This window comes from Jaculus jaculus, chromosome 6, assembly GCF_020740685.1.
Source record: "Jaculus jaculus isolate mJacJac1 chromosome 6, mJacJac1.mat.Y.cur, whole genome shotgun sequence".
NCBI lineage: Eukaryota > Metazoa > Chordata > Mammalia > Rodentia > Dipodidae > Jaculus > Jaculus jaculus.
The window spans coordinates 128,261,064-128,284,266 of NC_059107.1; the positions used below are offsets into that span (position 1 = coordinate 128,261,064).

The following is a 23,203-nucleotide window of genomic DNA, read 5'->3' on the forward strand; positions in this document are numbered from 1 at the left end:
CACTCTCCTGTTGCTGTTGTCCCCCTGATGTTGGCAAGGATGTGATGTCCACTCTCTGCTCATGCTATCTTTTCCCTCTGCCATCATGGAGCTTCCCCTTGAGTCTATAAGCCAAAATAAACCTTTTTTTCCCAACAAGCTGCTCTTGATCTGGTATTTTCTGGCAGCAATGCGAACCTGGCTGGAACTGTATCCATGTGATATCTTCACATTTCTGTTAATCTTTCTTCACTCAGGCTCATTAGTACAATAGCTTAATGAGTAAACTGTCTCTAATTTATTGCTTGACACCCTTTTAACATGGGTGAATAAAATCAAAACGGATAGATCAGAACAGTGCAATAAAGAGGAAATAAGACATCCACCATTCTGCCTTATGAGGCTTTCCCAACAGCCTCAATAAACTTGGGTTATATAGAGCAATTGCCTCCATATCATAGGTACTGTGTGTGAGTTACATCATAGGGAAAGGAATAGCCTATACAGAAAGGGAAAATAAGTATTTACTTTCAAGTCTACTGTATATTAAATATAAGTGTTTGTCACAGTGAACAATAAATTTCAATCATCTCATTTAATTCCCTGAGTTATTAAGACATTGTTAATTTTGTTATGTAGGTGACAAGCATGCTTCAGAGAAGTTTAACTGTTATTCTAAAAATCACAGCATGGAATTAGCATACCTTCAGTTTTCACCCATGTCTGCTCTACCTGCTCTATAGATGATATCACTTTCACTCTCTGAATGACACAGTAGAATCTAAGGTAAATATGAACAAAATGCAGTCTGGATATTAACAACCATATTTTGTTGGAGAACCTCTAATGGATGATTTCTGTTAGTAACAGAGAGTTGGCAAAGTCTACCTTTTGATTTTCCCTTTACCAACTCTTTTCTCTTGATGTTCTCTTAATGAGCTTTCCTTCAGGGAGGAGTTGTTTTAATATGAGGCCGGAGATAATAATGCAAAGACGACAAACTATATTTCAGGCAGGGCAGTGAAATTATTATTCAAAAGAAGAAACTTCTTTTGGGGAGAATACAAAGATATTCATCAAATTTTGTTCATCTGGGTTGGAGAGATGGCTCAGCAGAGTTAAGGTGTTTGTCTGTAAAACCTAACGACCTGGGTTCAGTTCCCCAGTGCCCATGTAAAGTCAGGTGCACAAAACCGCACATGCATATGGAGTTTGTTATGAGTGACTAGATGCCCTGGAGGGTCCATTCCCCTCCCCCCACATTCTGCTTTCAAATTAATAAAAGTATATTAAAATTTTTGTTCATCTGAGTATAAGATACAGATAAAAATATGTTAAAATTGGGCAGGAGAGATGGTTCAGCAGTTAAGGCATTTGCCTATGAAGTCCAATGACAATGATTTGATTCCCCAGTGCCCATGTAAAGCTATAAGCACAAAGTGACACATTAATTTGGAGTTTATTTTCAGTGGCTAGAGGCCCTGATTCACCCATTCTTCCTTGGTCTATCTCTTTTCTCTGTGCTTTGCTACTTTCAAATAAATATTTTTTTTTTCCCATTTATTTGTTTGAGAGAGAGAGAAGGAGACAGACCTTTAAGAGGCTGATAGAGAATGGGCATATCAGGGCCTCCAGCCACTGCAAACAAACTCCAGACACATGCACCCCATTGTGCATCTGGTTTACGTGGGTCCTGAGGAATTGAACCTGGTTCTTTGACTTTGCAGACAAATGCCTTGACTGCTAAGCCATCTATCCAGCCCAGTAATTTTTGAAATACTTTAAAATTTGTTGAGAATAAGTTTACTGTTTTGTTTAGCTGAGTATAGAATATACATTGAATAAAAGCTCCTAAAAATTTGCTAAAAATAAATTGTTTTGAAAGGAAATCTGGACACACATCATTACTGGTAAGAAATATTAACCATGTTGATAAAATGTCTTATGTTCTTTCCCACTAGAAACATCATATACTAGTCAAGTATAGTACTAGTATATTTGCACTCATCAATTTCAACCAAGCATTTTTCAGTTGCACAGTATTTAAATATAATTTCTCCCTATGTAATTATTTGTATGCAAAAATACATATGAGCATTGTAAGACTCCATTCTAGTGTAAGAAATTACTATAAGAAAATTTTTCCATTAACTTGTCATGAATAATTAAATATAACATTAAACATATACTCTATATATTATACCTGATATGTTATAAAACACTATCAAATCTATATTAATTAAATTCAATATGCAACACTCTCCTAGTTAATCTCTAATTTCTCACCAAAAACAAAATGGTCTGTATCAGTTCCAAAGTCAAACACATAAAGTCTCACCAGTCAGAATTTCCTTCCTCACTTTGAAAGTGTCCACAATAGGAGTAATGATTCCTTCAATGGTTCCAAACATGCTGCCAAGCCCAAGGTTTATCAACATGAGGAAAAACATCACTGACCAGAAAGGAGATGCAGGGAAATGTGTCATGGCTTCCGTGAAGGCAATGAAAGCTAACCCGGTCCCCTGAACAGCCTGTAAAGTACAAGACAGCGAGACTAACACAGCAATATAATGTGAGGGCACTTTTACTCAGTAACAGAAGGAGAAGAATCTCTAAAAAAATTACCATAAACTACTAATAATAAATATAGTGACATAGGCCTTCATGTTAAATGATGTTCTCATTCTCAGAACCCAGAATTAATGATATAAGGTGAGTAAATAAGGAAATTCTATCAGAATTACTAAAATGGGTACACAATTACATCATGTTTCATACTATTTCACTAAGATCTTGAGTGAACTGCTGTATTAAAGAATGCACAGATAGGGCTGGAGAGATGGCTTAGCAATTAAGACCTTTGCTTGCAAAGCCAAAGGACCCAGGTTTGATTCGCCAAGACCCACATAAGCCAGATGCACAGGGTGATGCATGCATCTGGAGTTCATTTGCAGTGGCTGGAGGCCTTGGCACCCCCATTCTATCTCTCTCTCAAATAAATAAATAAAATCTTAAAAAAAAAAAAAGAATGCATATATAAGGCCAGGCATGGTGGTGCACACCTTTAATCCCAGCACTCAGGAGGCAGAGGTAGGAGGATCACCGTGAGTTCAAGGCCATAGTGAATTCCAGGTCAGTCTGGGCCAGAGTGAAACCCTACCTCAAAAAACAAAACAAAACAAAACAAAGAATGCATAGATAGTATTTATTACCTCTACTCAAGCCTATCAGTGTAAATAATGATTTATTACCATAGAAACAAATACAAATATATGCAAACATTATTACCTATAAAGTAGCTCAGTCAGTATAAAGAAAACATAGGGCTGGAGAGATGGCTTAGCGGTTAAGTGCTTGCCTGTGAAGCCTAAGGACCCCGGTTCGAGGCTCGGTTCCCCAGGTCCCACGTTAGCCAGATGCACAAGGGGGCGCACGCGTCTGGAGTTCGTTTGCAGAGGCTGGAAGCCCTGGCGCGCCCATTCCCTCTCTCCCTCTATCTGTCTTTCTCTCTGTCTGTCACTCTCAAATAAATAAATAAAAAAAAACTTAAAAAAAAAGAAAAGAAAACATAGACTGTGAATAGTAAATTATTTTAACTTAGAAGAAATTTGTTAATTAAAATAAAAAGATATAGATAGGAGAAATGTCTCAGCAGTTAAAAGGCACTTGTTTTCAAAGCCTAATGACCCAGGTTCGAATCTCCAGTACCCATGTAAGGACAGATTCACAAAATGGCAAATGTATCTGGAGTTTGTTTCCAGTGGCTAGAGGCCCTGGCATGCCCATTTACTATGTTTGCCTGTCTCTTCTATTTCTCTCTGCTTGCAAATAAAATCATGAAACAAATAAATGGATGTAAAAATAGTAAGTTGATTATAAAAAGTAAATTTTCAATCTTAAAATGTCCACATCATAATCTCGTCTCCATTCTACTATTACTATCTCTATAATTAAAAGAGAGTTGGTTAATGTGTGTAATAATCTCTGAAAATATTTTTAAAAATAGGGAAAGACCAAGTAGCTATAGCCACCTGATATTCGATAAAAATGCCAAAAATACTCATTGGAGAAAAGACAGCCTCTTCAGCAAATGGTGTTGGGAAAACTGGATATATATCTGCAGAAGGATGAAAATAGATTCTTCTCTCTAGCGATACACAAGAATTAAGTCCAAATGGATTAAAGACCTTAACATCAGACCTGAAACTCTGAAACTGCTAAAGGAAAAAGTAGGGGAAACCCTTCAACATATTGGTCTTGGCAAAGACTTTCTGAATACAACCCCAATTGCTCAGGCAATAAAACCATAGATCAATCACTGGGACCTCATGAAATTACAAACATTTTGCACTGCAAAGGACACAGTGAAAAAAGCAAAGAGGCAACCTACAGAACTGGAAAAAATCTTCGCCAACTATATATCTGATAGAGGATTAATATCAAGGATATACAAAGAACTCAAAAAGTTAAATAATAAGGAATCAAAAAAGCCAATCAAAAAATGGGCTATGGAGCTAAATAGAGCATTCTCAAAGGAAGAAATATGAATGGCATATAAGCATCTAAAAAATGCTCTACGTCACTAGTTATCAGGGAAATGCAGATTAAAACTACATTGAGATTCCATCTCACTGTTGTCAGATTGGCCACCATCATGAAAACAAATGATCATGAATGTTGGCGGGGATGTGGAAAAGCAGGAACCCTTCTACACTGCTGGTGGGAATGCAATCTGGTCCTGCCATTGTGGAAAACAGTGTGGAGGTTCCTAAAACAGCTAAAGATTGATCTTTCATATGACCCAGCTATAGCACTCCTAGGCATATATCCAAAGGACTCATCTCATTTCCTTAGAAGTACGTGCTCAACCATGTTTATTGCTACTCAATTTATAATAGCTGGGAAATGGAACCAGCCTAGATGTCCCTCAAATTATGAGTGGATAATGAAGATGTGGCACATTTATACAATGGAGTTCTACTCAGCGGTAAAGAAAAATGAAGTTATGAAATTTGCAGAAAAATGGATGGACCTGGAAAGGATTATACTAAGTGAGGTAACCCAGGCCCAGAAAGCCAAGCGCCACATGTTCTCTCTCATATGTGGATCCTAGCCACAGATGATTGCGCTTCTGCGTGAGAAGGAAAATACTTGGTAGCAGAGGCCAGTAAGTTAAAAAGGAGACATAAAGGGTAGAGAAAGGAAGGGAGGAGGGTACTTAATAGGTTGATATTGTATATATGTAAGTACAATGATTGAGATGGGGAGGTAATATGATGGAGAATGGAATTTCAAAGGGGAAAGTGTCAGGGGGGAGGGAGGGAATTACCATGGGATATTTTTTTATAATCATGGAAAATGTTAATAAAAATTAAAAAAATTAAAAAAAATAGGGAAACATTTGAAGATTAAGGTTTAATCAATTTTAATTTAAATTTTAATCAATTTTTTTCAGTAGGACTCCAGTTGCTCATGAAAGAAAATGACAAGAATAAAAAATTCTGCACAACACAGGAAACAATTGAGTGGAGAAACTGTCTAGACAGTAGGAGACTATCTTTGCCAGCAGTACAACTGACATAAGATCAGTATCTAGGATATACAAAGAATTTGAAGAACTAAATAACAATAAATCAAATAATCCATTTATAAAGGGACTAATGAACAAATCATACTCAAAGGATGAAATACAATAAAGATATTTTAAAAAAAAAGTTTATCCAGGCATACTGGTACATGCATTTGGGGGGCAAAGGTAAGAGGATCACCATGATTTCAAGGTCGCCGTGAGACTACATAATGAATTCCAAGTCAGCTTGGAGAAAAACTACATTGGAACACCAGAAGGGGGAAAATGTTTAACCTCCATAGCCATCAGGGAAATGCAAATTCAAACTACGCTGGGGTTCCATCTCACCCTAGTCAGAATAGCAGCCATTATGAAAACTAATAATAATACATGCTGGTGAGAAAGTGATCAAAACAGAGCCCTCAAACACTACTTGTGGGAAGGTAAACCAGTCCAACCACTATGCATGTCAGCATGGAGGGTCCTCACAAAAGTAAAAACACGTCTACCATAGAAACCAGCTTACCCGCTCCTGGGTATTTACCCAAAGGATTGCCCCTCTACATACCATCCCATGGAGATACTTAATATCAGCGTTTATTTCAGCACTACTCACAATAGTTGCATTATGAAACCAACCCAGGTTTTCAACATTATATGCAAAGAAAATGTGGTACATGTGCACAATTTATTTGTTCATCCATAAAAAGTTAGAGTTATCTCATTTGCAAAAAAAAAAAAAAAATGCATCTAACACACTCAGGAGGCAGAAGTAGGAAGATTGCTGTGAGTTCGAGGCCACCCTGAGACTACATAGTGAATTCCAGGTCAGCCTGGGCCAAAGTAGACCCTACGTTGAAAAATAAAAGAAACAAAATATATGCATCTTACTTGAGATAATAAGCATATTAAATCGGTCTCAGAAAGAGAAACACCATGTTTTCTCTCATTTGTACTTCCAGTATTTTATATAGCTATGAAAGCATGTATGCATGACAGAAGCTTACCATTTGAAGGGAACAATGAGAATTATCCAAAGGGAATGAGGTAAGAAGCAGGAGGAAAGAGTAATGTGGTAGAAAATATACACAAAATAGAATTCACACTTATGGAAATGCCCTTATGTATTTCAGTACTATGTAAAGTTAACATAGACCAATAAAAAAATAGGAAATGAAACAGCAAATTTTCCGTTAATACAAGTAATAGAATGGAATAAAACACCAACCATTCTAATCAAGGGAAATGAAATGTATGTGTAAGCAAAAATTAACATGAGTTTATTTTTAACTAAATATCGCACATACTGATTTCTGAAATCACAATTTACTTCTAAAACACAATCTTAGCCTATTGAAAGTTAATTATGCTAGCTCATAAAGTCAGCAAATGATCCAGAATCTTCAAAGTATTTGATGGGCAAATCAGTAATTAATTATCTTTTCTTATGGAATTCAAAGTTATAATCACTAGTTATGTGTTCAACCATAATGTCAAGAAAATTATTCAGAGTTTAATTTCAGTAGTATTAACTATCTTACAACAAGCGATTCCTGTCAACTTTCTCCACTGTACGTTTCTTTAGACAGTACAGGTGTGTACACTGATGTTCATCAATACATTTTTATTAAAATTTATGGTTGAAGTAAGGAAAAAAAGATTAAGATGACTTGTTGAATACTACTCTCAAACTATTAATTTCAAACATCATTCATGCATCCAAAACTCGTATGTCTCAATTCACATTCTGAATGAAATAGTATACCAAGGAAGCTATCAAACTAATCATTCTATGAAATGAATCAATTCATCTATATTGATATTTTATGTTAGTGTGGATCCATCAACAAAATTGTTTTTTAAAGTATACCAAATCTTTATAAGTAAGCATATTCTCCATGATGAAGAATTCTCAGAGAATTTTTGAGACAACTGAATATTCCACAGGGATCTTAAAGCTCACTTTCCTGAAATAAGCCTTCTGGATCATGCATTATTTTAACTGAAGAGTAACCATGTCAGTGCTCAGACACCACCTACTAACTTTGTTTAGCTCATCTTCGATTTGACAGGAGTTGAGATGGAGATCAGGGAACTCTTCTTCTTTTACTTTCTGAATAATATCGTACACTAAATGATAGTCCTCGGCAGTCACAGCTGAAAGATTGATGTGATGAGGAATGATATCCTGACTAATGTTTCCCATTTTCAAAAATTTTATGATCGTCTCCGAATTTCTGAAAAATATAACATGTAGCACTCAGGTTCTGTGGTATATATTTTATATAGAACTATGTTGTCCAAAGCTAATGGGAATTAATTATCCTTACTGTGCAATGCATTTTTCATTCACGATATTTGCTTTGAACCCCAGAACTGCAAACACCACCAATGTTGCCAGGACAGAAGTGAAAAAATTGATGAAAGACACCAGAACAGCATCAAAGTGGCAGTTGTTATCTCTCTTGTTGTAGCTTGAGAAGGCAATGACACCACCAAATCCCAGACCTAGGGCAAAGAACACCTGAGTAGCAGCTTCTCTCCAGACCTTGGGCTCCAGCATCATTTCCAGCTGTTTGAAATTAAACAAAACAGAACTCAGCTACACAGTAGTAGTGGTCCAGAACAGTTATCTTGATGGAATTAGTCCTACCATGTGAATGAATTACATTAATATTTATGTACCCAAGGGTTATTTAAATCTGGGAAATGACTTGTTCTTTAAAAATGAATAGGTTTTTTTCTTGTAAAATTTCAAGCAAAATGAATAGGGAGGACTACCAAGCCTTTACATGAAGATTTTGTATTAAAGGAATTTATTAATATGTAAGGTAAATCAACAAATGGGTATATGGAGAAAAAATATTATTTTATTGTTTCACATTTTTATTTTTTTTCTTTTTCAAAGTGAAATATGCAAATTACCAGTAGAAGTTAAATAACTATTTTACTCAAGTATTTTGTTGTCTGTTGGAAACCTAATGATGAAGGCAGATGAGTATAAACTTAGCGGGCTTGTACCATCTGTACCTTATATAGTCACACATTATTCACTCATTTTAAATTTCCCTGAAAGCCCACTTCCTTGAGAGTAAAAGGAAGCCAATGAAATCACCTGTTAAGATATTTTTTCACATCAAAAGGTCTAATGATTTGAATGTGCAAGTATTTTCCATGAAGCTGTGGCTTAATTTTGGAAATTATTAAATATTCCAAAGATATAATAAAAATCAAACGGAATAATTGGCATTAGCTATAGCTAACATAGACTTCAATAAGTATTGTTGTTCATTTTCAGTAATCTGTTTTGTTTATTTCTTATCTTTTTTCTGTCATTGCAGTCAAATTGGCTTGGTAGAGAGCAATGTCAAATGTGTGCAAGAACATGTATTGTGTGAAGAGTTTTTGATATATCTTAATATGCAGCTACATCATTCACTAAAAGAGAAACACAGGACAAACTACAGTCCTCTCTGCCTCTCAGCTTCCTAGGTTGGTAAATGGGAGGGACAAGAGGTGTATTACTCACCACAGAACCTGATCCATCAAAGGTGTATCTCATAATGTATACAAACCATACTAGCAGATGAAGATCAGCACTTCTTAAGTTTTCTCATCTCTTTTAGTACTTATAACAACCCAAGAAATTGTTGCTGTGATTACTAGAATCTATGAAAGTCTAAAATTCTTGTTTTATAACAGTTCTAAGGCAGAAATAAAAGTAACATAGGTAAATTCTAAAATGCCTGTTTTCTCTCAAATATTGGAATTTCTGTTTCAGTTAATTTGTAGTACTTCTTAATTTATAAAATCCCATAAAACATGATAGCGATTGGATTTATAATATACTTGAGATTAGTTATGATATACATACTGTTTATGGTCCATTTCTACATTGTCAGGCTAAGATTCATGTGATTCTCCAAAATACACTCAACTGTCTATTTTGAATTTATCCACTAGATGGCAGAAAATAGTTAGTTCTAAAGACTTTCAGACTACTTAAAACATCTGAAATGAATTTCCACTTGCAGATTCATAGTATTCTACAATCTAACATATTTTCTTCCCTTAAACAATGTAACATTGAAGCATTCAGTTGTGGTGGCACATGCTGTAATCCTTGTGCTTAGTAGACTGAAGCAGGATTACCATGGGTTTGAGACCAGCCTGGGCTACATACTTAATTTCAGGCCAGTCTGGAAAATAAAGTGGGACTTTGCTATTTTTATTACCATTTTTGTATTAGCCATCACCTAACATAGATTTTGATTAACAGTAAATGAAAAGTGAGCTATGAGAAACATTTAGAATTCATTTAGTACCTAAAACATTGATTATTCATCCATACTCCAAGTTTAGAATGTTAATTTATGCTTCAATTTTAAATATCAGAGCCAAGTGAGAGTATTACATGATATTTTATAATATATGCTTAAAGTATACGTTCTGAATTGGATCACTACCAATCACAAATTTTGAAAGTGATTATACCCCATAAATTTACACAGAAATTGGTAGTCTTGAACTCAGAAAACATTCTCTTCAGTGTTTTAAGTACAAATACTTTTGGTCATTAAGTATGGGTGATATGAAGCAAATTTTAATTATAATGTAGCTGAAATGTACTAATCTAAAATAGTGTTTAACTAAGAAGTTCCAATGAGACCAGATGTTAAACAGGACTTTTGAACTAGGCAAGGAAACCAGACACCCACATCAGCGTTTTTGCCACTACAGATGAGAAGCAACTCAGAACCAGACACACAAAGAACACAACTTCTTTAACCACGTATTAAGGCAGCTGCCAGGGTGAAAAGGAATTCCACACAAGCTAATCCCTCCTGCCCCAGCTCCCAGCGCCATGTTAGCTGCACATTCATCCTTCAGATAACGTCTTGCTCTGAACTATTTGCAAACTGAGTCTTCATGTGTGCTTGTCATAGGATTAACAAACTAATAGTGGAGTGCAGTCTTATTTTAGTGAATAAAAAAAAATACACACTCAAAACCTATGTTGATTGCTGTTCAGTGACTAAGTCCAAAAGTTATGAGTAACCAGACTCAACATGCCCAGCACTGAGCTTAGCTCTGCTTATATAAATGTATAAATCCAAACTCCATAGGAAGCTAAATAAGAATGTTCCTAAAATGTATATGCATTTATAAAAATTGTCATGAGAACCATTACAAATATTTCAGAAGGAAAAACTTCAAAACAAAAGGAAACGGGTACTTTCCCCATGTGAGAATATTCAAAGATAGATACCATAAGCTCTTTTGCTAGAGTATGGATGTTAGATGATCAGTTAATCACTTGAAACAGTAAGTAAATTGATATTTTCATTAATTTGTGCAGTAGGAATACACTGCTGTCAGTATTTCAAATAAATCTATGACATAGGAATGTTAGGAACCACTGAAATTTCATACAGGGCATGAATAGATATTAAAATTTCCAAAATGTATTCATTTAAAAAAAAACAGATTTTAGCTTTTTATAAAAAGGGCTTTTGCAGTTTAAACACAGAAAATCTTGCTCTAGAAACAAATACAAAGGCTTAACTGTGGTACAGAAAAGCACTGGTATTTCTCAGGTGGCAAAAATAATTGTACTTTTTAAATGTACATATGTTAGAACAATTAACCTTAAAATTCCCATGTAGATATTATAAAAAATAATTGCATTTTTCTGTGATCAGAAGCCTTAAGAAGAAAAACAGGACATACCTTAGGTGTGAACATGTGTCGAATGCCATCAATTGAACCATTTAAAAGGAGGGCTCTAATGAGGAAGCATGTAAGTACGACGTAAGGGAACAGAGAACTAAAATACATGATCTGCAAAGAAACAAAAATAAAAATATGTAAGACACACTAACAACTTCTCTTACCATTAAACTTGCGCATTGGTGTATACCTTTCTTGTTTCTGTAGAATGATTATCAATTCTAGTAATAACTTGTAATGTCACCAGTAAGAAGTCTGTTCTTCATTCAGCCTTTATACATTATTGCTTATATTTAGGGGTTAAACATGGTAATTGAATGTATGTATATAATGTTTAGTGATCATTTCTGGGTAATTATAATTCTTTGTGCTATAAATATTTTCTAGTCATTTTGAATGTATAAGTTCTTCTAAATGATAGTCATCCCAATGTGCAACAAAATGCAAGAATATATTCTCCCTATCTGTGTTTTACTCACTATTGTCAAATCACTCAAATGTGATCACAGGTATTCCCTTCCCAGCCTCCAGTGAGCATTGTTCCACACTCCACTTCTCTATGGTTATTATTATTATTTTTTTTTTTTTGGCTTCCAGACATACATGAGAACATGCAGTATTTCTCTTTCCATGACTGGTTTATTTCACTTAAAACAACATCCTCCAGTTCCATCATATTGCTCTGAATGATGGGATTCCTTTCTGTTTTATAGCTGAATGATGTCAGTTTGGATATCTTGCCAGTGTGTTTAACACACTCATAATAAAGAAGCCTTTACCATATATGCTGCTGAAATTAACAGCATCTCATTCTGCATAACGGCCAAACACTGTCATTATGTTTGTGTAAGTATTACATATATTAAAGAAATCTTTAATCCAGTTTCAAATAGTCCATAGGTTTGGTGCAGATTGAATTATGTTGATTTTTATAGCTCCTATTTCAAAGCAAAATATAACACAGAATTTTAAAGGAATTAACTATGTAACAAGTCCCAGTTTTATTTGTTAAGACTTTTCTTCTTCTAACCAAATGTGTCATTATGATTCAGTAAAGCTTCCCAAGTTAAAAAAAAAAAATGTAATCCCTATTCATTCCATCCTCTATGAAACATTTTGCCCAATGTTCTACAGTTTTCACTATTAAACAATTCAGCAAATGATTATCACCAAAAGGAATTGTCCAGCTAGACCCTTGCTGCCTCCTGGAAATCTCCATATGGAGACCTAGTGGGACTTACACTTTCCCTGTTCAGAGGAAGCTTCTGAATTTCCCTCCAAGATATAACGGTCATCTTCATTCAGAAAATCATTGCAACCACCCAACCAATTGCTCAAGCCCAGCATCTAATGTAGTCTTAACTGGTATCCAGACTGCTATTCCAGTTGTCATTCCCTGACAAATAAACTCTAGAAGTATTAGACAGCATTAGAACAAAGTATAATCCCTACTTCAACTCTCCAAAGTCTTAATTGATCCCTGACTCCCCCACGCCTTCCCCTGCTGAGCTCAGACCCTTTTGTCCTTGCTACTTGGTGGGTGAGTGAACTCAATGCTCCTTCCTGTTCTTCTTCATTAATGTCTCATCTTTTGCTAATCCCAGAAGTCTTCCTCACCATCCCAACTAAGGCCATGCCTTTTTTCCTGAACTATACTCAGCACCTGCTGCTGCTCTGCCCCAGGAATGACAACGCTCTTGCCTGAAGGATACTTCTCTTTGGGCTAGTTTTGTTTGACAGTGTTGAAATTACCTTACATGTGTTTACTTATTTTCTGTTTCTTGAGTGGTATGTAAGCTAAGTGAGGGTAAGGGCCCCTTTTCTCCTATCCAATAGCATTTTTCAAACTCTTAAGACATTTGCTGATAAGCAATACCTACATAGCAATGTATGGAAATAAGGAAAGACTGAAGGAGGGTGGTAAAGATGGAGAAAAGATACCTACAGCAAGGATATGCTGAGTGGGAAGAAACTGAATCCAAAAGCTACAAACCCCATGTAAGCTAGCCAAAGCAGAGTCTTTTCAACATATTTAAACTTAAAGAAGACTCAATTCACTGCTTACATAAATGTTTTAAATAACTTCCATGAACCCTAGTTGTTTGTTTCCTACTCACCTTGCCTTCCGAATATTCCTGTCAGCTTATCTTTAGCATCCTAGAAATCCAAACTCCATATCATTTATGGAGGGACCTGATGGTCTCTGTCTCAGAAGAAAATTCCCAAGATGTTTCACAAAGTGCATTAGTCCATTAGGGTCCACAGATACTTTAATCTATACCCATGCTTTATTTCCTCCAAACTGCATTAGCTGTATGGAAAAGTCACACAGGAGTACTCAGCAATATTTGGGCTTGGTGCATGCTGTTTTGTGAACTTAAAATGGCCTGTCTCTGAACTTTCTGGTGAAGTTTCCTTCAATTCTAACACATAACCAAAAATTGCATCCTTTATGAAGCCTCTAAAAGTGCAGGTTAATTTCAATATCTGCTTCATCCACTGTCTCAGTGCCAATATTACTTTACTAAATGTGGCAATTGTCTGTCTTAGTCATTGTACTATGAGCTTTATGAGATCAAAGCCTAAATTCTATTAACCTCTGTATTACCTTTAATAGCAAGCATATAGTAGATGCTCAGAAAGTATTGTACATTAAAAGGATTATACATTAAAAGTATCAACATAAAAGGATATCAATATATCCTAGTTTTTTTCTTTATTCTGTAGTATTTAAAAAATATTTATAAGTATATAATCAGAATTATTTCAATTTGCTTTTTTGGGGGGATAGTTTTTAGGTAGGGTCTCACTCTATCTCAAGCTGACCTGGAATTCACTATATAGTCTCAGGGTGGCCTCAAACTCACGGCGATCCTCCTACCTCTGCCTTCGACTGCTGGGATTAAAGGCGTGTACCAGCACGCCCAGCTCAATTTGCTTTTCTTGATTCAATGCATATCAAGTTTATGTAAAAGACAGCAATTTGATTCTAAAATAACTTTTTAGAGAAAGAACAAACATATTTAAAATGTTTAACGTGGAAGAAAAATAAGTTCACATATCACACACTTAAGTAGTATTACATATGTCACACCCCAATTTTATTCTTCTATGATCAAAGGGTAAAAATTCAATCATTAAATGCTAACAATTAAAAAGGTTGTATCCTATGTCAACATTATATGATGTACACATCATCTTGTTATTAAACACAGGATTTTGGCATTTGTTCAAATAGCTACCAAATATCTGTATAATATTATAAAGTAAATTAATCTCAGTCTATCCATATATACCATAAGCAAATACTATAAGGATAAATTATTTAATTGTGATTATGGTCTGCACTGCATTCTTGTTGTTTTGTATGTCATTACTTGAAGTTATTTTATGGGTGGGCTGTTTGCCAGCCAGTGTCACGAGAATTGAAACTTCATGTGCTCACACACGCCGTGTGCTTTGTTCCTTGCTGTGTTCCCAAAACTAGGTCAGTTGTTAGCTCACATTAAGCAATCTATAATGTTTAGAAAATTAATGAAAGCATGAATGAGTCTTTCATTGTCTAGAAAATACATGTTTTTGAATAGAGAAATGAAGTATTTCCCTTTGGTTAGCATGCCTTCCTCACTCATGCCAACGAAATGTCTTTCACAGCAAAACTATATTAAGTAAAAGATTACTTATCAGCCAACATATCTTACAAAGTATTTTCATATTATTTAAATATTTTTTAAATCAGCAAATTTAGTTTGTTCCTGGTATATTGGAATGTTTCTTATCATCAGAACTTCAGAGTCACTTTTTTTTAGAAGATTTTATTTCCAGTTTTAGATGACAGTCATTTATTAGTTATTTGACTCTAAACAAGTATTTGCTCTTTCTCAGTCATCATGTCCACTTTGTGGTAAAGGGAAGAAGTATGTGAGTCATCTGGCTGATAGATTAAATTAACTGTTGTAGCCGTGTTTGGCATAATAATGATAATAAGAGCAAAGTGGTAATAGATGAAAATATCAGTTTCAGTTCAGAAAAAATATAGCACTTCCTCTCTATCCCTCAATGTTGGAGTGAGTAGCCCCTAGTAGATACTGTTACAAGGGCACACACAGTGCTGTGGGCAACCAGTGATGCAGAGCTATCACTGAGGCAACTAATTCCATCATTACCAGCCACTCTGACTCCCTCCATAATCTGTGATTTTGAGTCCCAGATCTCTTCTCTGAAGCCACACTAAACAGCCTTCTTTGCCTCAATTGTTTTATGGCTGTAATCACTAAGATTTCTCCATAATTCAGGGAAAAATTAAAGACATCTATGAAACTTGGTGCTGCAGGAGTTATATAACTGAGGTACTTTTATCGGGCTCAGAAGATTCTTTACTAAACTATCACCCCATTTTGCAATTCAGGTAGGTTTGAATTGGTATCTATCTACTTGTAATTAAGGCTTGTCCCAATTGGTATCTATCTTTCTCCTTCTGTCTATCCTCCCTTTTCTCCTCACATCTATATTCACAATGTACATCACAAATCATTATCCTTTTGTAGCTGCTAAGTTCTGCAACATGTTTTTACACACACTAGCCTCACACCACAATTCTCTATCTAATATTTTTGTAATTATTTGGATAAATTTTTGTTTGTTTGATTAAAATGCACTTAGAGAGCTTTATATCTTTCCTTCATAAAGGTCTTCTTGCTAAATTTAGCTGACTTTTCCAACTGAGGAATTCTGACAATTAAGACACTCATATATTTGTTCATGTTAATATAACAGAGCTAGCTGCCTCCACATCTGTACTACTAAATCATTCATGAACAGAAAAAAAAATGGCACTGTGGTAGAATTCCTGGATCTAATGTCTACACCTAATACAAAACAAGAAAAACAGCAATTTCTTTCATACTTTGCCCAAATGGCTCTCTCTTAAACATTCTCATGGACATACTAATTTACCTTGTGCTACAGTTTACTTGGAAAATTTTATTATATAATGCTAAAAATAAAACCCACCACACTAGTGGGATGGAGAGATTTCTTAGCAGTTAAGATGCTTGCCTGCAAAGCCTAATAACCTGGGTTCAGTTTCCCAGTACCCACAGAAAGCCAAATGCACACAGTGGTACATGATCTGGAGTGGCTTTAGGCCTTGGTGCATGCACTTTCTGTCTCTCTTTCTTTCTCCTTGTAAATAAATAAATAGAATACTTTAAAAAGACTTACACATTTAAAAAAATACCACACTACTAATTTCACAGCCAATAAATTTCAAATCTTCTCAACATAAATATGTTAATTAACATGGACAGCAGACATGCTAATTAGCTTGATGTAACCATGACATATTGTCCTTAAAATCCTAACATCAAGTTTGTACTTCATAAAGGTATACATGTGTAATTTGTAAATATGCAATATAAGTTTGCAAGTATCCTTTTAAAGAGGAAGACTATGTTCCCTATGCAACAATAAGACATGGTTAACAACATAAAAGGCTAAATTATGGAGGCTTTTGAGACTCTAATTGATAAGAGGTGATCCTCTTTGTCCCACAAAGCATTACCTGAGAAATTATATGAATGTGATTATATTTGGCTTAAAACCTATTATTTTATTATAATGTGCCTTAAGTGGCTCAGACATAGTAAAGGATACACTCAGAAAAGTTGTTTGAACTTATTTAGTTGTAAGATGGTACATTTGCAAAGCTTTAAAGTAGATGTGGTGCCTATTATATTTACTTATTTTTATGTGTATCATATAGTATGTGTAGCATGTGTGTGGGGGGTGGGGTACATCCACGTGTGTACACCTGTGGGAGCCAGAGAGGCAGGATGATATTGAATTCAAAGCCAGGCTTGACTACATAGGAGATTATGTGGCAAAAAGAAAAAATTCAAAATAGATTCTGAATTTAGACATATATGTATATCTGTGTTTAATTCCAAGTCCTGGAACTGATTTACCATAAATTTGGGGAATCTTGCCTAACTTTGGGCATATTCTTTAAACCTCTTTTTTTAAAGCAGTAAAATGAATACGAAAGTTGCAATTGCTTCTTAAAGAGTTTAGGATGAGAAGATGAATATAAATTATTTATCACATTCTCCAGAGCAAAATAGACATGTATTAAGGATCAGCTTCAATTACTGTTTTTTTTTCCTCAAATCATTGAGCAATTCATCTTTAATATTACTTTTCATCATCACCAGCATCATCATCATGTAGTAGTAGTAACCTACCATCATTCCATTATATTTTTATTTTTGTTGTTGTTGTTTTTGAGGTAGAGTCTCATTCTAGCTCAGACTGACCTGGAATTCACTATGTAGTCTCAGGGTGGCCTCAAACTCATGGTGATCCTCCTACCTTTGCCTCCTGAGAGCTGGCAATAAAGGTGTGTGCCACCTCATCCAGCTTCCATTATTTTTTAATATATGAGTGTGAGTTAGCCTGAAAAGATACAAGGTCCCAGCTACATTTAAAAATAAAAATACTTTTAGTTGTATATAACACACATACAATAAAGCAAAAAATATAATAGGCACCACATGTGTTTTACTTTCAAACTTCACAAGTATGCTATCTAACAACGAAAGGGACCAAGAGAAGATGAGGAAACACTAAATACTTGCTATGGTCTACCCAGGCCATGGTGAAAGTTATAAAACAGTGACAGTGATAATGAAGGGAAAAAATACATTTTGAAAACAAAGTAGTGGATAAATACTTTGTCCTAATATTTATCTGAAAAATAGAGAATTGAATGTTTTTTTCAACCACAGTCTTATTAAATTTTCAATTGTCCCTGTCAGGCATGCACTTTTAGTCAGTTATTTCACTCTGATTTGCAGGTTGGAATTATCATACAAGTACTTAATGACAACAGAAACTTTAAGAAACATTCAAGGGTACACTAATTTAAACTTATTTATGAAACTATTTCTTAGAACACCTACACTGCAAAGAAATTAATGATATAAAACAAACAAAAGAATAAAGCCTTTGTTCTACCACATTCTTCAATTTCCATGTCTAAAACTAATTTGTAATCAAAGAACTAAAACATTAGAGTCAGCTAAATAAATAAGAAAAAATGAACTTTTAAGTGCTGGCAAAAAAAGGTTTTTTAAGATTTTGTAAAAATAAAGGATGTCCATGAATGACATTAGATTTTACTATAAACATTCATATCTTTATTTATTTCCTTTCCTCAAACACATATTTTAAAGCATCATTTTTGACCAGGTTCTAACTATCTATAATGAAATATTGCATGCAGCTTGTCCACAGAGATTGATGACAGGGTACAGGGGTCTGGCAATCCCCAACCACAGTGCTTAGCCAACCACAGAGGAGCTGTAACATACTAACTTTTCCAGAAGACTGAATGCCTTTGATCATGGCTAAGCAAACCATGACCCAGGCAGCCAGCAAGCAGACAGTCATCCTCCAGTTTAAGCCCCCACTTTCTGAAATCGAGCTGGTAATATCCAGTGCTTCTCGGTACCAGTAATATGTAGTGGCAGAGCTTTTCTCACATTCTGGCTCTATAACTGTGGAAAGAAAGACAGCACACAATCAGTACAACCTACAAATAGTACTTTTCCAGCAAGCTGGTAAATCTTTATGTTTCCTAGTCTAGAAAAGCACTATCCTGAACAGTAGCCTTTAGATTCATAATGAAGAATGAAATGTTTATAAATTTTTTTCAAAAGCAAGACATATATCCAATTTGGTATTTCCATGTGTGTGTGCACTTGCCTGTGGGTGTGTTATTTTATGTGTGGGCATGTTTGTGTGTGGATGAGGATCAGAGGTTGACTTCAGGTTTCTTCCATCGCTTTTCTACTCTACTTATTGAAACAGGGTCACTCATTTGACACAAGAGCTTGCTTCTACCTAGACAGTTTGTCCTAAAGAATGACCTGTCTTTGCTTCCTGAACGATAGGGACACAGGACCACCTGAAATTTATGTGGGTGCTGGGATTTGAATTTAGGCAGGTCTTTAAACTTATTTAGCAAGCACTTTCCTGACTGAACCATCTTCCCACTCTCCTCTTTCAAATTTCTTATGAGGAATTCCTGAAGTATTGGTAAGCTTCCTACCAAAATAACTAAAACAAATTGGATCCTTCTCCCTTCATATACTTATAATTATCTGATTGACATCATATAACAGTATAGTTAAATATGCAAGCTGCTGGTCATGGGAACTTTCTGAAATGAGGCTAAAGTGAGATGTACTATAACCATAAATTTCAAAAAGGATTTAAGATGTAATGCATGAAAAATAACCCCAGTAGTTATGTTAATGATATTAATATACATTATAGTTTAAATTATTAAATATTTTGATATATTGGATTAAATTAAATACTTCAACTGCTTCATTTTATTTTCCTTATTTATGGCTATTTGAAAATTTTAAGCCATACATGTCAGTTGCATACTATAGGAAATGGTTCTTTATTTTGCAGGAGTACAAAAATGATGAGAACTTACAAAGTAATAGAACCAAAGTCATGGACACAGTAACTCAATTCAAATTCTACCACGGTCTCTATTTAATGTGTTTTGATAACAATGTAGGTACTATTTTAAGTGCACAAGGTTGCAACTAAAAGCCTGTAATGTTTCATCCTTGTGGTGTGGGCACAGTGAAATAAGTTGGAAAGAGCCAGTAAATCTATGTAATGTCAGTTCTATGTCTCAATTTGGGCCAATCCTAGAAGAGAAAAATATTTGTTTGAATGCTGTTTTTGAAAGTTTTCCTATAGCATTAAAAAATTAAAAAGTTTGTATATACTTCAGTTGTAGAAAGGAAAAAAAAAAAAACAACATGCTGGAAATGAGCTTGAAGCTCAGGCCTGTTGGGCAGTTTTCTTCATGTTATAATATGCTATCCAGGCTGTGCCCAGCGGTGGACCTTTCATTTCACAACAGTTCTACAGGACAAGATATGTCCACTGGTACAATAGAAGGAGAGTTATAGGAGTAACCAGTTGTTCTCTGATTTGATTTTGTCCTTTAATACAAGAGGAAAATCAGGCCTGGTACTATAAATCTAGCCAAAAACATGTGGCTAGGGATCTAAAGTATAAGGGAGAACTCAATATTACAATTATATTAATTGAACTTAACATCAAGATACCTTATAAATATCTATGTTTGTTCCCATAGATTTGTGCTGCTTACAGCCTGGAACCCAATAGTTTCTTTATGGTAGTGTAGTGGTAAATATAGTAATACACAGATGACAAAGTTACCAGGAGTACGTGACTAGTTTGTTCTCAACCCAAAACATGACATTGAAACTACACCCTCCAAAACTCAGGGAACCACAGAAGAGGAAGCAGTAGAAAAGGAGAATGGGAAATGGGGCTGCAATGATGCCTTCTGGATACAACAGGCCTCCTACCTTTACGGACTTAACATCTATGGTCTTTACATTCCAGTAACACTACATTTTACATTTCTTACATGTATGTGAAGCATTTTTGACCAATGGACACTGATCCCAAGGAAGTGGTTGCTGAAAAGATTGAGAAAAGTAAAACAAAGTCCAGCCAATAATAACATTGTAGTAGAGGGCCACAAAATAGCACACCTGAAAAATAAAGTGATGAAATTTTAATTAGCAACACTTGCCCATTTTTAAAAACAATGAGATTAAACTCAATCTGCTTAAGAGTAAATTACTTCACAATCTACTTAAAATCTTTATTATGTATTTACTTGAAACACATTATGTTTTCTTAAAAATAATTTCTCATGGAATGGAGAGATGGCTTAACAGTTAAAGGCACTTGCCTGCAAAGCCAAAGGACCTTGGTTCAATTACCCAGGACTCATGTAAGCCAGATGCACCAGGTGGTACATGCATCTGGAGTTAAATTCCAGTGGCTGAAGGCCCTGGAACACCCATTCTCTCTATATATCTGCCTCTTTCTCTCTTTCAAATAAATTAATAAAAATAAAAAAGAAATAATTAAAAGAAGTAATTTCTGTCAATAAGAATTAAAACATGTAATAACAACATTGAATGATATCAATATTTAGATCTTATTTACTTAATAGTCTCTACTTCAGTAGTTTCTAAAATATGATTAAAATGTTATATAAAAACATGGGCCTGGAGGGATGGTCTAGTGCTTAAGGTGTTTGCCTACAAAGCCAAAGGACCCAGGTTCGATTCCCCAGGACCCATGTTAGCCTGATGAACAAGGAGGCACATGCATCTGGAGTTTCTCTGCAGTGGCTAGAGGCCCTGGCATGCCCATTCTCTCCCAATCTCCCTCCCTCCCTCTCTCTCTCTCTCTCTCTCTCTCTCTCTCTCTCTCTCTCTGTCTCTCTCTCTCTCTCTCTCTCTCCCTCCCTCCCTCTTTCCCTCCCTCCCTCTTTTCCTCCCTCCCTCTTTCTCTGTCAAATAAATGAATTAATTAAAATATTTTAAAAGAAATGAAAATTTATTAAAAAAAAAAAAACAGTTTCAGCTGGGCATGGTGGCACACACCTTTAATCCCAGCACTCAGAAGGCAGAGGTAGGAGGTTTGTTGAGAGTTTGAGGTCACCCTGAGACCACATAGTGAATTCCAGGTCAACTTGGAGTAGGCTAGAGCAAGACCCTACCTCAAATTTTTTTAAAAACACAGTTTCATTTAAATGTGAATTATGTCATTCTGAGTCCCATAAAAATTATAACCTACGCCACACAAGGAAACTTACTACGCAACTTGCGAATCCAATCCCGCCCAGTTTAGGACTTATGTAATTCCATACACCAATGCTGCCTCTCCGAATTCTTTGACCCACAGAAAGTTCCAGGAAGAAAAGAGGAATACCTATTACCAGAAGTAGTATTAAGTATGGCAAAAGATATGCACCTAGAGAGATAAGAACAAACAAAATGTATTTTCAATAGTCATATTAGAGTATTTACTCATTCTAATTATCTCATGAAAGATAGTATTTGAATTTCTATAGGGTATAATAAATGGCATTTGCCAATACTAATGTGTAGTATTATGAATAAAATAATACCATAGAAGAAGCAAAATAACTTCTAACACAGACAAGCATCCTTTTATGAGATACATATATAAAGAGAACACTTCAATAATCAAATGATTTTGTTTTCCAAAATTATGAGTAGGGGGCCAGGCATGGCAGTGCATGCCTTTAATCATAGCACTTTGATGTGCTGACATAGGAGAATTGCCTTGAGTTTGAGGCCAGCCTTGGCTACAGAGTGAATTCCATGTCAGCTTGGGCTTAAGTGAGACCCCCACCTCAAAAAATAAGTTAAAAAACAGGACACCCAAATTATGACTAGGAGTGGATACAGCATTTAGTAAACTAAATCACTTAATCATTATCACAAATGTGTTATGAAGAAATGACCATTTTTCAGCAAGACCACATCTACACTCATATGACTGGGGAGCTATAAATCAAGTGAACAGTCTGCCAATGTTAATCTTAGATTCCACTGATTGGAAAAAGAGGTTAAATGTGAAAACTATACTCATCACTATGTAAGAATACACCATACACCATAAATTAGTATAAAATAACCTCTAAACTAAAGTTCATTTATTCAAACTCCCCATCTGTTATTCTGGACAACTAGATGCTAAGTACAACAGTCATATAATCAATGATCCCAATTTTCATTTTATGAGCCTATTTATATTTCTCCTATTCTAGGAAAGTGTTTAATGTTTGTGAATAGATTCTGGAAGCTATTCAAATTGTTCTCGCAGTTACTCAGCTGAAGAAGTATACAGTAATAGATTCCCTTTAAATTATTTACTTCAGCACCTGTAGATCTTTTTAACTATGACTATGCAAATTTACTTTAATATAGTAGTCAACATGCATGAGCTTACAAAGCAAACTATGAAAGTTCTGATTCTAAAATC

The 23,203-nt window shown here is 35.1% G+C and overlaps 1 protein-coding gene across 2 annotated transcripts in view; it reads right to left on the bottom strand.

Annotated features, from left to right (window-relative positions):
* The window catches only part of Slc6a15 (solute carrier family 6 member 15), a 57,811-nt gene that overhangs the window by 9,201 nt on the left and 25,407 nt on the right, over nucleotides 1-23,203 (bottom strand). For both annotated transcript variants that reach the window (XM_045153438.1, XM_045153439.1), the window contains exons 3-9: nucleotides 22,008-22,165; nucleotides 20,763-20,889; nucleotides 18,653-18,834; nucleotides 11,279-11,389; nucleotides 7,879-8,120; nucleotides 7,593-7,785; nucleotides 2,318-2,510 (exon numbers count right to left, since the gene is read on the bottom strand). In XM_045153438.1, the coding sequence (XP_045009373.1) occupies nucleotides 2,318-2,510; nucleotides 7,593-7,785; nucleotides 7,879-8,120; nucleotides 11,279-11,389; nucleotides 18,653-18,834; nucleotides 20,763-20,889; nucleotides 22,008-22,165 (1,206 nt within the window). The remainder of the gene's footprint in view (nucleotides 1-2,317; nucleotides 2,511-7,592; nucleotides 7,786-7,878; nucleotides 8,121-11,278; nucleotides 11,390-18,652; nucleotides 18,835-20,762; nucleotides 20,890-22,007; nucleotides 22,166-23,203) is intronic.